This window comes from Panthera uncia (genome assembly GCF_023721935.1).
Source record: "Panthera uncia isolate 11264 chromosome B3 unlocalized genomic scaffold, Puncia_PCG_1.0 HiC_scaffold_1, whole genome shotgun sequence".
Classification (NCBI taxonomy): domain Eukaryota; kingdom Metazoa; phylum Chordata; class Mammalia; order Carnivora; family Felidae; genus Panthera; species Panthera uncia.
Genome location: NW_026057582.1, coordinates 47,662,306 through 47,678,021, shown reverse-complemented (window position 1 = coordinate 47,678,021; position 15,716 = coordinate 47,662,306). Strand labels below are relative to the sequence as shown.

General features: G+C 44.8%; 1 protein-coding gene across 8 annotated transcripts in view; it reads right to left on the bottom strand.

The window, feature by feature from the left end:
* Nucleotides 1–15,704, bottom strand: part of NIN (ninein) — a 96,057-nt gene extending 80,353 nt beyond the window's left edge. For 4 of the 8 annotated variants that reach the window (XM_049612794.1, XM_049612799.1, XM_049612800.1 and 1 more), the window contains exons 1-3: nucleotides 15,452–15,605; nucleotides 15,081–15,134; nucleotides 6,387–6,590 (exon numbers count right to left, since the gene is read on the bottom strand). In XM_049612794.1, the coding sequence (XP_049468751.1) occupies nucleotides 6,387–6,569 (183 nt within the window). In that variant the 5' untranslated portion in view covers nucleotides 6,570–6,590; nucleotides 15,081–15,134; nucleotides 15,452–15,605. The other 4 variants (XM_049612797.1, XM_049612798.1, XM_049612795.1 and 1 more) reach the window with 4 other exon arrangements.
* Nucleotides 15,705–15,716: the final 12 nt, after the last annotated feature.

Sequence of the window (15,716 nt, the reverse complement as noted above, 5' to 3'; positions counted from 1 at the left end):
GCCTGGAGCCTGGAGCCTGGAGCCTGGAGCCTGGAGCCTGGAGCCTGCTTTGGATTCTGTGCCTCCCTCTCTCTGCCCTTCCCCTGCTCATGCTCTGTCTCTCTCTCTCTCTCAAAAATAAATAAACTTAAAAAAAAAAAAAAAGAATAATCTTATGCTGTTTAATATCCTCTTTGACAGGGCAAAACTTTAACAAAATGTTTGCAATCCCCAAAGGTTATGTAAGACTGCTACTAAATGGGGTAAGAGATGCTGTTATCAGAAAATTGCATTAATGTGGATCCTGGATAACACTAGATGAGTGGGTGTATTATTGCAGGTTCCTTCTTTCCTGGGCATTTGGTCATTTGGATCTCACAACATCCACATGAGCCAGGTAAGGCAGGCATCTCCCCTTGGAATTGAGGAGGCAGAGCACAAAAAAGGCATGGGCCTTGCTGGTGGCCTCACGTCTTGAAGTTTTGGGGTTGCCTGGTGAACTCAGGACTTCTGACTGGACTCATCAAAGCCTGGCAGCCCTCCTGCCCTAGACCTGCTTCACTCTCTGACCTCTCAGGGAAATCCCTAAACTGCCCCACATCAAATCCCCAACTTTACACAAAGCCAGTGTAAAACAGTACACTGGGGCTCCAGGGGGTGAAAGGTCAGGAGGAGAATCTTGAGTGTGGGAGGGGAGAAGAGGAAAGAAGAGAGGAAAGTTGGTTAGCACTTACAAGATAGAAGCTGGTGAGTGCTGTGAGAGACACAAAGACAAGCTGGAGAGACCATTTTTATGACATTTGGCTTCTCTGAGATATTCACAGGCAGAGCTTAACAGTTTCCAAAACAGACCTACTGAATCAGCCATTTTTTTTTTTTTTTAAAGAAAAAGGGGCTATAAAAGACTAAACTTGATTAACTCAGAGGTTCTTCATAATCTAACAGTGTCTATCTGATGGACCTCTTCCACACACACCCAGAAATCCAAAAACAAAAACGTGGCAAGCTGATCAAAACAACTGGAGCAGCCTTAAGTCTTAAACCGATCTTATTTTCCCTCCTGCCAGAGCATAGAGACACTGGACCCTCCACTTTAAATAACAGTAAATTCCACATCTTCCAAGAAGACAGTTCTCTAATAGAGACAGGTGACTGCTATTTTCTGACAATGCTCATGAATACTGATGTGGTGGAAAAGCCCCTTAGGGCACATCCCAGAACCAAAACGTTAATAAATGCCCTCTATTGTAAAGAAATGTGCATCAGCGGGCTCACTAAGTTCAGTAACTGGAATTTGTAAGTACCATTTTTCTCCTCCAAGGGAGCTTTACTATTGCATTACGTTAAAAGTTAGAAATCGTCACAAATATACAATGCAATTAAACCTCACACAGTAACAAGCCTCCAAGCCATGCTTCCCCTGGTTGGCACCCCCTCATTTGAATAATAATTGCTGCCATTCATTTTACAAGCATTCCTATATCTTGTATGCCTCAAAGGACAGTTTGCAGCAATGGGAAAATTACATGACAGACTAAAAACACACATGACATTTACACTAAACTAATGGGAAGACTAGTCAAATCTGATTTTTTTTGTCATGTGTCACCAGCACATAATAGAAATTCACCTCATCATTTTTCCTCTCCAAATTTCATACGAATGCTTTTTTAGAAACATAATTTGCCTTTCCGACAAAAATAAAGTAAGTATCACATAAGAAAAAAACGTTACTTCAAACCGCACACACAAAAAAACGGCAACAGGAAGTAGAATAAGGAAACTAACGTTGCATAAAATCATCTTACACAATCATGGAGATCAAATACATACAGTTTCCACATGTATGCAGTACAAACAGATCCAGGATGAGAAACTCAAGCCAAGTGTTGAACCAAGTGATCTTATTAAACGAGACAAAGGCCCGTGTAACTATCATCACACAGAGGAGGTTCGTATCTAGCAATACACAGGGAAACTGATGAAAGAACACTCAAAACATTAAATGCTAGCTGAATCGGGTAGAGAAATATGGACTCTTCAGAAGGACACAGTGCAGGAAAATGATGTTTACAGCACTATGCAAAAGAGAAATGATACAAAGAGATGTTGTTTCATTAAGAAAGAAATAGTTGTGAAATGTTTTATTCTAGTAAAGCATTCAGATGATTTTGGTCATTTACTATAGATAATGTGGACAGGGGCAATGTGGAGAGGGGCAAGCCCATTGACCATCGTAAAAGGCAAGTCCATGGGACACCTGGGTGGCTTAGTTGGGTAAGCGTCCAACTCTTGATATTGGCTCAGGTCATCATCTTGCAGTTTGTGGGTTTGAGCCCCACATCCGGGGCTTGGGATTCTGTCTTTCTCTCTGCACCTTCCCCACTCACTCTCTCTCTCTCTCTCTCAAATAAACTTAAATTTTTTTTTTAATAAAAAAAAAAAAAAAAAAAGACAAGTCCAAACCTAAAGCAACTGTATGAAGTCATACTCCAAGACTGACCCAAGGGGCCCCACCTACAGATGGAGATGGATGCAACCACTGCCACACAAAAGAAGTTTCTAGCAAATCCATTCTCCACTCCTAGCCATATAGGGCTAGAAAGGGGCAAGAATCAGTACTTGAATCCAGGTCTGACTTCAAAGACTATGCTCTAATATTATACTGTCTTGATGTGGTAGTAGTGGTGATGAGAGGGGCGTGGAGAATGAGATTCATTCTTGCATATCTGGAATCCAAGGAGGCTGTGAAAACGTGTGTTCAAATTCAGGGATGGGGAAATCTGGGTTCCTATCCTGCTGCTGCTTCCACTGAGTTGCCTGACCTTGGATGGGTCAATGTACTTTTCCAAGTTCTCTAAGGTTTCTTTGTCATACAGGTCAACACCGAAGTCTAAAATCTGTGATGGACACAAAAGAACGGTAAGTCCCCTCTGTCCAGAAAAGACGTTACTCATAAGAGTATCAGTGGAATACTGCAGAAATCGGATCAGCCTTCTGGACCATACTTTCTCCAGAGAAAGAGACAGTCATTACTGAAATAAAGCAGGTAGAAGAGAACAGTCTTTCAGCACTTTTTCCCCACCTCTCGTTGGGAGCCAAAGATCTTCCCATCAGACTAAATACCTCTGAGAGGCTCAAGGTTCACAGCACGTAAAACCAAAGTTAATTTTGCAATAAGTCTGACAACCAAGTATTAATACAGAAGTAAATCTTGCAGCCTCTTAATCAGATTCTCTTCTTGTCCAAAAATGGGAACCACAGACCCTTAGGAGTTCAAGTCAACCTTAACAGAGATGGTTGTAAAAGAAGGGAGTGATGGTCTACACAGGGTCATAAGACAAAATGGGAATCAGAAAATATCCCTCACCATTTCAGGTTAAACTATGGTGGCTAAACAGTAAGATACAGCAAAAGTCCAGACATTTAATAAGAGACGCAATGAGAAATGTTTCCACCATTTCCTCCAATGCATTCAAAAAGCCTCAGATCAATATGAAACAGGAGGATGAACACCAGGTAGTTATAAATAGACACTATTTGATGATCAAGTGTAATTTTGCACACAGAGAACAAGTCCAAATAATCACTGCCAGAAAGTACTTCTGTATTTCTGATTTACTTTTCAAATGGTTAAAATATGTATAAGAGAGGGGCGCCTGGATGGCGCAGTCGGTTAAGCGTCCGACTTCAGCCAGGTCACGATCTCGCGGTCCGTGAGTTCGAGCCCCGCGTCGGGCTCTGGGCTGATGGCTCGGAGCCTGGAGCCTGTTTCCGATTCTGTGTCTCCCTCTCTCTCTGCCCCTCCCCCGTTCATGCTCTGTCTCTCTCTGTCCCAAAAATAAATAAACGTTGAAAAAAAAAATTTAAAAAAAAAAAAAAAAAAAAGAAAAGCCAAGAATTCATTACAGATGGATTTTAAAATAAAAATAAACAGAAAATATTCATATTGAGGAAAACAATGCATTTTAGCTTATTCCTTTTTCAAGAAAAAAAATGACCAATTCAGCCCAATTCCAATAAAGGTAAACTTGGAAGTTTTGTTTCATTTAAAAATTACACTCATTAACATTTAAAGATACATTTGAACCTAGGCATGCAGGAAACTGTTGGATACTACTGTATCCAAAAACCAATTTAATGGAAAACCTTAGTCTATGATAAACATAAATAAGTTGCACAGACTAGCAGAATGCCTAACATATAGGACACACACAATATATATTTGTTGAATTAATGACTATATTTAGATTTGTCATGCTACTATTTCTTTCTCCTTGTTAAACCAAATTCCTAAGCCTTATACATTTTTCTACAATTACCATCTAAAGAGAAGAAAGATGATTGGCATTGAAAACAACTTACAATTTTACAACTTACAATCCGTACTCAACGTCTCAAGAAGGTGTTAGCGCTTAGAATTCTTCAGCAAATTCTAAGGAATTTTTTCCTTATAACTATAGACTATATAGAATATCTCAACAGCATATGGCCAAGTTTATGTGATCATCTGAGGAGAATAATTCAGTTTCATAAAAAATGCAAATCAAACGGTAGTGCATTAATTCATGCCAACCCTGCTCTCAAGACAGTCACCAGAGACCTCCCACGTGAAATCAATATGCATACATCTATTTAACTTTTATCACTGGCTCACTAAGTAAATATCAGGCTACAGACCACTTAGGTATTCATTATTCACAGGCAAATAGCAAACGTAAAAAGCAGGCTGATAGTGTCAAGTTGTTAACAAATCAATCGATAACTGCTCCCCTGTTCTAGTTTGCTGAACGAGGGCAAAGATGTACAACATCTGGAGCAAACTGTGTAAGTGCTAAGGTACAATCTGTGCACAGCAGAGGGATCTGTATTTATGCTGATGCGGAGACAACCTCTCCAGGAACCCTTAGGTTGTATCTGTTCTTCTCAGGCTTTAATAAGCACTGAAACAGATCCACTCTCGGTGCTATTCCTTATACAACAAAAGGGCTGAGATCCCCAAGGACCACAGTAGTGGGAAACGCTACTCCCTTAGCTCTCCAAGGTGTCCGAGATGGAGACAGAATGAAAACACATTTGAGCGCGTTACATGAATGAGGAACAAATGATTTCATCCTCAAACTTCCCAATTCTATGACTTTTGCAGCAAGATTTTTAGCATTTTTTAGGGACCACATGTTTTCACAGGCAGCTAATTCCTCCCCCAAGAGTGGCCAAAAATGGGTTTCACTTTTGTAAAACAAACAACAACCTCACATTTTTTTTCTTTAAGTGTGAACCCTGATAAACATGATGTTCATAGTGCCAAGCCCCTGGGAATAGCATCCTTTGTACATTAATTTCAGGGTGATCACTACTCCCATCTGTCTCCTGTCACAGACAGTCAATACATCCTACTGTATCTGAGGTCACTTATCCAACTTGTCATCTAAGAGACAGTGAAAATGAAATGAAGAAAAAGAAATTCAGTCACCGGAATAAAGTTGAGCTTCCTGACTCCTTCCTCAATTTACACATGATAAAAACCACTGTCTACAAAGCATCATCAATGACAACAGAGCTCAAAAAGCAATGCCCATTTCTTCCTCTCATCCATTCCAAAAATCAGCAGCAAGACTCAACTCAAAGCCATACAAATGATGCTCTTAATTATAATTACAAAAATTGAAGGCAATATGAGGTCAAGACAGATCAAACACCCTTTCCACTAACAGCAGGAGGTATATATAAAAAAAAAAAAAAGGCCCCTTCTCACTTCCTACTCATTTCTGTCACTTGATCTGTGGGGACAACATGACTATTTGTTGTCAAATGCAGAAGTTAACATCGGCACACATGCATATCCCTGCTGGAAGCAAGTCCTGCTGGGTTTTAAATGAACCTGCACTGTATTTACTTATCCTCCTGTCTTATTTCCTAGGTGAAAGGTTTAATTAATACTTCACCCCAGAAACACAAGAAATAGCTTTATTGGGAGTAAAAGTCATAACAGCAATCTATTCATCCTGTGAGCGGCAATTTTCTTGCTACGTTTTCTTTCTCTTCGAGGGAAATCTCAGTCCCCTCCCTCTGCCCTAACGATGAATATAGAGTCCCCAAAATGATCCACAACGAACAAGAGTTGGAAAACATGCTCTTATTGCTTCTTTTTCCTCTCTCTTCATCTGGGAAGCTCAGGGCACACCTTTATTCCAGAGCACAAATTCAAGCGGGCCCTTGCCACCCGAGCAAACCACACTGCTGGGTTCCACCCATTACATTTTTTCTGTTTATCAGGTTAACAGCTAGGGGCACACACAGCCAGGATGTTAGAAGCAAGTTGCAACACGCGTGCTCTGCACCCCACCCCCACCCCGAACAGAAGCTGCACCCACTTCCCGCTGTCTGCCTTCTCCCCCAGACCTTACCCTGCCCAAGAGGTTGTCCTGAAGCAGCGTCTCCTGGAGCACTGGGGCCACCTCCTCCAAGCTCAACATGTGGCAAAGGTCGGTGAGTTCCTCCTGTCCCAAGGACCCGGTGCCTGTCGTGTCAAAACTGTCAAACAGCTCCTTGAGTCGGGCCTCATGCTGGTCCTGCTCCACCTCATCCATCCCATAGCCCACGGCGCTCACCTGTGTGCGACAGAGACAAGGGCGGGTGGTGGCAGCCCGGGAGTCCTACCCCTGCCCTCGCCAGCCCCTTGGGAAGGTTCTGTACGTCCTTGGTCCCTGATGCTGGTCCATGAGGACCTCGGTGGAGGCAGGCAGGAGAGGCGATGCTGCACCCTCACCCCTCACCCCACCCCCAGCAAGACCTCAGGTCTCTCCAGGAGCCAGCCCTGGCCGGCCAGGCGCCCACACAGGCACTCACACCAGGGCCACAGCTACACAGGTCACTCAGGGTAACGTTACCAGAATGAAGGAGTCTCCTCTCCTGCCTGGTCCTTGGGCAGGCGGCCAGTCTCAAACTCAAGACTGAAAGCGCTTCTCTATCAGCTCACGAGCCCCTGGACGTACAGAAGGTGAAAGGCCACTTCTGACACTCCGTCCTTTCAAACTAACTGTTAGCACCAATATAGGCTGCAGGGCCCGAACTGTGAGGCAAGTCGGCAAGCTCCAGACCACCTGCCCAGATGTCGCAAGCCACCGCTGTGGCCACGCTATCTAGTTCCACTTGGCTCAGCCTAGATGCCCCCCCATCACAGTTAGCATGGAGGCTTGCAGCAAGAGGCACTGGATGAATATGTCCGATACAACACAAAACCACCTCCCTGTTTACATGAGACACAATGCCTTTTACACAAGTTCCCCCAAAAGCAGTGCAATTAACTTCACTGGTGCAATTACGTGAGGTTGACAGGAAGGGTATTCCCTGAAGCTGGCTTTAGTCCCTGGGGGTTTTAGGCAATGCCTAATTGCCTAGAGAAAGGGGAAAACACTATTCCAACCTTTCAGACTATGAGCTTCAGAGGAGCCACAGACCATATGAATCATACAGAGTCTCAGGGAACCTCCATTATCCAGACCACCTCATGTCTGTCTGTCTTCCTTCTTTTCAACCCCCAACCCCAGGCTTCCCATTTCCCCACCTTCCATGGGATCAATAAAAACACAGGCTCATGATTAACTCAGAATCACTTCTGCTAAAAACAGACATCATAAAGTTCTAGGTACCTCATATTTTAAGAGTGAAATCTGGGGGTTTCTTTGGTTGTGCAAGAATTCATTTTTAATGTGTTGGGTCTTCCGACGAGAGCCTGAAATGCGCATGTCTGAAGCTACCTTCACCATGACGCAACGGAAGCCAAACACAACCTAGACCCCTGAGACAATGACCTCAGCCATCTAAACCAGGCTCTCAGCACCAGCCCCTTGACTATAAAAAGCAGCACTTTCAAAAAATATATTTATCTTGCCCATATATTTTTTTTACTGTGATAAAAAATACATAACATGAAATCTAACCTAACAAAAATTTATTAACAAATTTTAAGCGCGCACAACCGTTTTCTTCGCTAAACGTGCACTGTTGTACAGCGGATCTCTAGAATGTTTTCATCTTGCGTGACTTTGTACCCACTGTAGAACAACTTCCCATTGCCCCCTGCCCCAGCCCCCGGCAAGCATCATCCCAGTTTTCAAAGCAGCACCTTTAACTAACAAAAGCCCTGAGTAAGAAAACTCTCTAACTCAAGGGCGATGTGCATATAGCAGATGGACAACACGGGCGACACACAAGTTCAGGTGTTGAACGTGGCCAGAACTGTAAATGAGAGAGGCTTCCATAACACATCAGTGCTGCTCTAGGCTGTGCTGTTTTCTTCCCACAGGCAGCCGTCCAAAACATTACAAGCTAAAATGCAACCATGACCACCTGGAGTTTCAGCACAATGAGGTAGACTCAAGGTGTTTTCAAACAGCTCGGCCATTACTCAAGGCCACTACTCAATTCGTACTGGGTACTGGGGCCGCTCATTAAGGCAAAGCAGCACCATTTAGGTCCAGGCTCCTGGTCTCGGGGTCTTCTTTTAATTCTCAGCTTTTCTATTACTAAGGTGCTGTCGGTTCTGGCTGCCTTCCCAGGATTGGTCTGTTGGGTTAACTAATCACCATGCAAATGTTTTCAAAATAAGTTGAGAGTGCGATATAAACATCAGAGCATCAGAAAAGAAACACCAAGGTGTTAAGCGAAGCCACAAAAGTTAGGGATTTAGACAAGACCAATGCCTGGCTAATGAGACTCCGTTAGAGTCTGTCAGTTTGTTGTCGCCTAGGATCTGAGACTCCCCAGGGGCCCTGGGATTTTCAAGGTTGCAGTGACTCTCAGACTCACTCTGAATTTTACAGTCCCCTGGGCTATACATAATCTGACCAACTTCATAAAAGGCAGACAATTCCACTTTTACTTGATTTTGCATATTAAAAAAAACCCTCAAAAGTGAAAGAATTCAAAAATTTCCCCTTTTTATTTTTAAGGCATGGGGATTGGTTCACTGAGACCAATGAAAGGGGACCATAAAACTCATAATGTACTGAGAAGTCCTGATCTCATCCATGGCTTTGGATTCAATAAGCTATCATGCCCTGCTCTTTGGGAGGTCATTGGATTTTTCACTAAATCAAATCTCTTTCATTTCACAGCAGCTTTCCTTATTTATCTCTTTTTTTTCATCTCCCTCCTTCCCAAGACGCTATGCTTTGGAGAACATTCTTTTGACTGGAGGGGGAAAACAGCCTCAACCCTGTGGAACAAATGAGCATACGGAAACATCTAGAAGATGTTACATATGGTGAAAAGTTGTCAGTCCTCGTTTGGCACAGAATGCATTTTTTTTTCTGGTTGATATTATTCCTCAAATGTTCGTGAGTAATTTCATGTGCAAGAATTTTTTTTTTCTCCCTGCTTGGCAGAAATTTCCGTAAGGACAAGGTCCACAACTTATTTCTTTTATATCCTCCCCCAAATGCATAGCACAGTCTGTTCCTCACACCAGACACTGACTCAGTGTAGGGAGATTCCATGAGTGGAACCTTACCCTGAATGAGTGATGAAATGAGCCTATGAAGATTCTGAAATGCCCATTTCTTCCACAAGCACACCTTTCCTTCCCCCATCTGACCCCTTCTGTCAAAGGCATTTTCCGTCTTGGATATCACTAAGCAGAAGCAGAAAGCCAGAACCCACTGCCAACCTGTAGCATCTAGAACTGTCCGGAGTTTGATTAAGGAGTTAGTAATTAAACCAATGGATTCATAAACTTCGGCAGTAATTTTTTTTTTTTTTTTTGAGAGGGGCGGTTATAGGATGTGACTTCGGAAGAGAATCTGTACTAAACCACTGTCCCAAGTCCCCTTGTTTATAGAATGGGAATAATAATACCCATCTGGAAGGGCTGTCCTGAGGGTTGAAGATGGCAAGCAAGTGAGAGGATGACCCCAGAGAAAGTTGATACAAGAGGGGAATTGAGAAAACCACCAAGAAGATACTTGTGACTGACAAAGGCGGGGTGAACTGAAGTCAACCAGCCCTAGATCTGCTTTCAGAGAAGCAAAGCGGGAGCTGCGGAATGCCATTGGGAGAGCAAGAAAGCACAGGCCAGGTATTATGTATACAAACACTGTTATATCACTAAATGGTCAATGGTGGCAGGTAAGGCTCAGGGCTTCTTCCATTTTTAAAGGCAGATTATTGATAAATTTAACATCAATCAAAAGTGGAAAGTCTGAAATATTGTTGGGAGTTAAGAAGAAACTTTTTTTTTTTTTTAACTCCTGAACTTCTACCATAAGTCTGGCCTACGTTGAGTACTTTACATAAATGATCTCATTTAATCCTTCTAATTCTTTAAAGTAGACACCATATTCCCATTTAAGATGCAGAAATTGGGGCTTGGCAAAATTAAGCAACTTCTCCAAGGATACGGTGCTAATATGGGGATGAAGTGGAGATCAGAACTCTGGTCTGACTCTAAATTGTACTATCTCTCAGTCCTGTGGATGCACACAGAACACATGAATAGGACATCACTGGCAAATCACTTATCTCCACCTTTCTGTGTTAATCAGCTAACCACTAAAGTCCCAGAAACCACCGCGAAAACCTGATGGCCACAAACCCCTCCAAATTGGAGTGGGGAAGGATGGGGTTTCTTCCTCCCTACCTCTCTTAATCCACTTATTGAATAATTACAAGGCACTAGAGAGGTATGGAATGAGCATTCTCTTTTTTTCCAAAGCAGTTTTGGGATTTAGGGCAAAGAAGAAATAAAATTTTGTATAAAAATGACCATGGAGAGTTCCATATCTTCAACAGTGGGCACAGTACAGAAATTGATAATTGTTAAATTACTTCCTCAAAATGCTTAAGTATGTCTGGTCTGTGCAATCAATGCTTTCCATAGTTAAAGTCTACCTGATACCCACCAGTGACAGAAATCTTACTCAGAGATGAGGAAAGCTGGGCTTTGAGTAATAAACCCTCTTTCAAATTGCCAAGAATAACTCCAGTTTCATAAAGCCTCCCACAGGTCGTGGCCTCTCTTCGCCATCTACTTTCCCAATCAAACTGACAGAAGCCTTTACAATTCCTTTGGAAAAGAACGGTCGGTGCAAGCAATATTTTGGAGTTTTAACTAAGGATGGTTAAATAAGAGGCAAATGCACCGAGCCATTAATCACAACATTTACCACCCAATAACCACCCATAATGAGAACTATTTGGAACAGTTTCCTTCCAAATAACTCCAAACAAGGCTGCCAAAATGTGCAGACCCTGACGGGTATGGCCATTACCGACCTGTGTCTTTGCGCTCCACTTGGCAACCCCGGCTGATGAAATCAGGGCCAACTGGGCCTGGAAAAGACATAGGTGGAGGTCCAGCTGGAATAATGAAGTCCCCAACATAAGGCCAACATGAAGTGGATACATGAACTTATGAACTTTCCAGCATCCAAGGTACACAGAAAGGAGCTTGTCAGAATGGCACCCCAGCCAAAGGGGACGTCTGTTCTGGGCCAGAGGGAGTGAAAAAGGGACAAAGTCTGGCAAGGGAAAACCAAATAATAAATGAGCACAATGCCAGAGCCCCTCGCCCAGGCCTTTTATTTCCCTCCAGATGGTCCAGCAGCTGAACAGCTATGTGGAATGTCTGGAGGCCCCTCCTGGCTCGGCCGCTTTCCTTAGGTATCATAATACATGCTTTCAGATTTGTGTTCAGACATAGCTGTTGGGGGTCCGCAGACCAGGCAGTGGCCACCAAGTGACTAATTTAGTTACTTTATGACCAAAATGGTGAACATGGACAAATCCTGCTTAGAGAAAGCTTTTCATTCATGCCTTTAAGCTTTCACCATTTGGCAAGTCAGAGTCTCATAATGCCAATGATCAAATTAAAATGTTTCTTCTTCCCTCTTTTCTGCAAACACTTTAATTGCAAAGATCTCCAGCCTTAACATTTTGGACTCATTTCAGTATAAAATGAAACAGTGACAAGAATAAATTCAAGTGCAGGAAAAGCTTAATAGAAAAAGCAACAGTCTTTTTTCATCTACATATCTCTGTATCTGTATTTACATTACATTTGTATAAAATATTTCTGCCAAAAACTATGGCTACTCATCAAAATGACTCCTGTCAGGTAGCCTCCTCTCAGTTCAGAGAGTATCTCACTTCTAGCTGGATACTGCAAGCACAAGAATATCACCCAGAACAAAATCACGGCATAAAGAGAGAACACCAAAGTTTAAATGCCACTGCACAGAAAAAAAAAAAAAAAAAAAAAAAGTCACATTAAATAAATATGAAAGAAAACAACAACCTCTGTTAATCTACACTATAAAACTGAATTTAACTAAGGACGTCCTACTAGCATTTATTCTACATTAAACATTAAAAAAGGTTTTAGGATTTTAATATTTAGTATATTGATGTGTACCAAACCCAAGCTTTTGTTAAACCTAATGGCTATGTGGATTACCAATCAGGTGGTTAACTCAGGGCAGCTGGAGGAATCAAATCATTAGGCTAGCACCTTGCAGCTTCGGTAACCTGTAATCCGCTAGTAAGTAAAATTACAGAAGCAGAAAACAGAGCTACAGGTTTGTTTATTTATTCATTTTGAGAGAGAGAGAGTGGGATCAGGGGAAAGGCAGAGAGAGAGGGGAAGAGGCTGAGAGAGAATCCCAAGCAGGCTCTCCACTGTCATCTCACAAACCATGAGATCATGACCTGAGCCGAGACCAAGAGTCCAACGCTTCACCGACTGAGCCACCCAGGCACCCCTGGTACTTTCTGAAAAGAGACTGCCTATAACAACGTTCACTTCTCAAGCCGCATGTACCTGAATTAATTCAGAATGCCTGCGGCTATGACTCCAGTTCCCGGAGGAAGAGCTTCCCTTCCCTCATCTATAAACCAGGTTTTCCCACTTTTGTTTTTTATGTGGACATTAGAACACAAACACTTCGTAATTTTTCCACCCAAAAGTTTGAATAAATGATTAACTGCTGATATACATTGCAACAAAGAAGTGTCCTAATTTCAAAAAAAAAAAGTTGCTTGCTTCTACATTCCCATAATCTTTTTCAAGTTCTATTTTATTCGTAAATAAGATAAGAACATCTTTTTGTAAGCCTCAGTCTCTCCACAAGCCTCTGCCCAACAGATGCAAGCTCAATAGCCAGAATTCAAACCACATAATTTATTGGCTTACAGATGAACTGGCATCTATAAAAACAACCCCCCGCCCCGAGAAAAGGCTTTAGGCAGCTTGAATCCCACTTGAATACTCTGGTTAAACTTGCCAACCCTTTTTCAAGGTAAGACTGATAAAATGCATTTTCGTTACCAACACAAAATGGAAGCATCAAGATTGGTGAAATGTTAGTTTAGAAAGTCATTTGCAGTGACATTTAAAACAACTTATTTTAACAACATTTGACTTGCGATAAGAATATTGCCTATTAAATTAAAGTTGGCTGTTCAGAATTCACTGGTGCCCTGTTCTCCCCCTCTGTGACAGTTAACATCTTTTGATACTAAGGGTCATCACATATCTAAAATGGAAAAAGGACAAGAAGAAAGACACCGGGCTATTCTGAGCAAGTGCCTATTAAAATGACTGATCCGTGACATTTTAATGCGAAGACTGTACCCCTGATGGCTTCCATTCCATTGCCCTCTAAAGCTTTCTCCTGCCGTGGCAATATCTCTGTTGATGTCCAACACATTTGGAACATCTGTAAGTCCTACCCTTTACCTATATGGCGGTTCAGAAGGCTTTCCCCTAAGGAATCACCAGAGAACAGGTGGAAATAAACAAACCTGCAAATAAACTCCCCCCGGGAGGTCACTCTTCCTCCCTAAGAAACAATGACAACAGCTGAAGAGACTACAACAAACTGGTTTTTCAGCCAGCCTGTAATGTTACTTTTACACACAGTCTGGAAATTATCACAAACACACGCCCCCGCCCCCAACTCCAGGGCAAGACCTGCCAATATTTCAGGTCATCCACCCCTACGCTAGCCACTAGAGAAGATTCAAGATAAAATTAAGCTGACACAGAAAAAATACATTTCCTTGTAGACTGTCAAGCCTCTGCAAAGCAGCAGGATGAATTTATGTTAACATATTTAAGGCAGCCCAACCGAGAAATCGTCCATGGCCTCAGGAACTTAGCCCACGCACCATGATGGACTTTATCAGGATTCTAATCCAAAAAAGCTACCATGTCAGTCACAAAAGACAACTACGCAATCTGTTTTGATTTCAAAAACTCAGAAGTTATATGGCAAGTCCATCTCAGGAATTCCCCTGCCCCTGCTAAGAAGGCATAAGATCCCATTATAGCTAAGTTGTCAAAACAAGGTACGTGGTAGGGTAGCTTTCCAGCTCCTGTTTCACGTGCACCTTAACCTGGGTTTGTCAGGGCAGAGGCTAGGAAAACGTCTCTTCCTATCTCGCTTTCAACTTCACAGAAAGAGCTTTCGGCAGGAAAGTGTTTCCATCAGCCTTGTCCTTTTGTCAGGGACCGGTCTGGTAGCCGAAGAAGCCCAGCCCTTGGAACCCTGCACTCCACACTTCCATTCCGCTGGTCTGGCGATCAAGGCTTTCAGGCAATAACCCAGTGTCATTTTGTTCTCTCCCCTTCGTTTTTAGCAACTGCACCGGGAAAGTCTTTCTATGTGCCTTTCTCCCGCGCACCTTCTAAAATTCCCCCATTCGGGGCCCCCAACGGCACTCCGCAGCTCCGAGCACCCAAGCTCATCACCTTGGGTTTCCCCCAGACAGGTTCACTTCAGCTTCTCAATCACAAGGCTGCCCGGGTGGTTCAGGCAACCGAACCGCCACCCTTTCGGCGCGCTCCGGGACTCCAGTCCGCTCCTGGGTCCACACACAGTAGCCGCTTTCAGCTCGCGGCTGCGGGCTGGGACCACGGGGGTGGCGGGGGATCCCAGCCTCGAATGAGCGGCCCGAGGGCGGGCGCGCCGCCGCGGTCCCTGCCAAAGCGGTGCTGCAGATGCGTCTCGGAGCCGCCCGCCCGGCGCGCCCCCGGAACCGGCGGACACCCCCATTGTGTCACCAGGCAGCGCGCTCTCTCGGCCCCCGCCGCCCTCGCCTACCTTCTGGCGGCCTCTCCGTCGCGCCCGCACCGCCGGCCGCCCGCCTCCAGCGCTCTGCAAAGCGAAGGGGGACGCTTTGTTAGGGCTCAAGAAGCGGGACAATACTTCGCAGCCGGCGCCGCGGTTCCGGGCGGGCGTCCTTCAAAAGGACGCGGCCGGGGAGCCGCGCGAGCGTCATTTCCATATGTAAGGAGCCGGCTCGTACAAAAGCGCGGCTCTCCGGGGCCGCGGCGCGCATCCTCCCCGCCCGCCGGCCCGCCCCCCCGGCAGCGCAGCCCGCGCCGCCCGGGCCCGCCCCTCCTCCCGCCCGCGAAGGCGCCCCCTCTCCGCCGCGTTCCCCCCCACCCCGGGAGCGCCCCGCGCGCCCCGACCTCGCACTCCCGAGGGGAAGCCCCAGCCGGTCCCCGTGCGGTGTCCGCCCTGGGCGCTCAGGGCCTCGCCGACGGCGCGGGGGGCAATGCGAGGCCTCCGCGCACCGCCCCCCCCCCGCCAGGCCGCGGAGCGGGGGGGCCCCGGCAACCGGCTCCTCGCTCACCGCGTCCCGGGGCTCAGGCGCCCGGCGCCGCCGCGGCGACCATGGCCGCGGGCGCACTCGGGGATCGGAGGCGGCGGCGGCGGCGGCGGCGGCGGGACGGC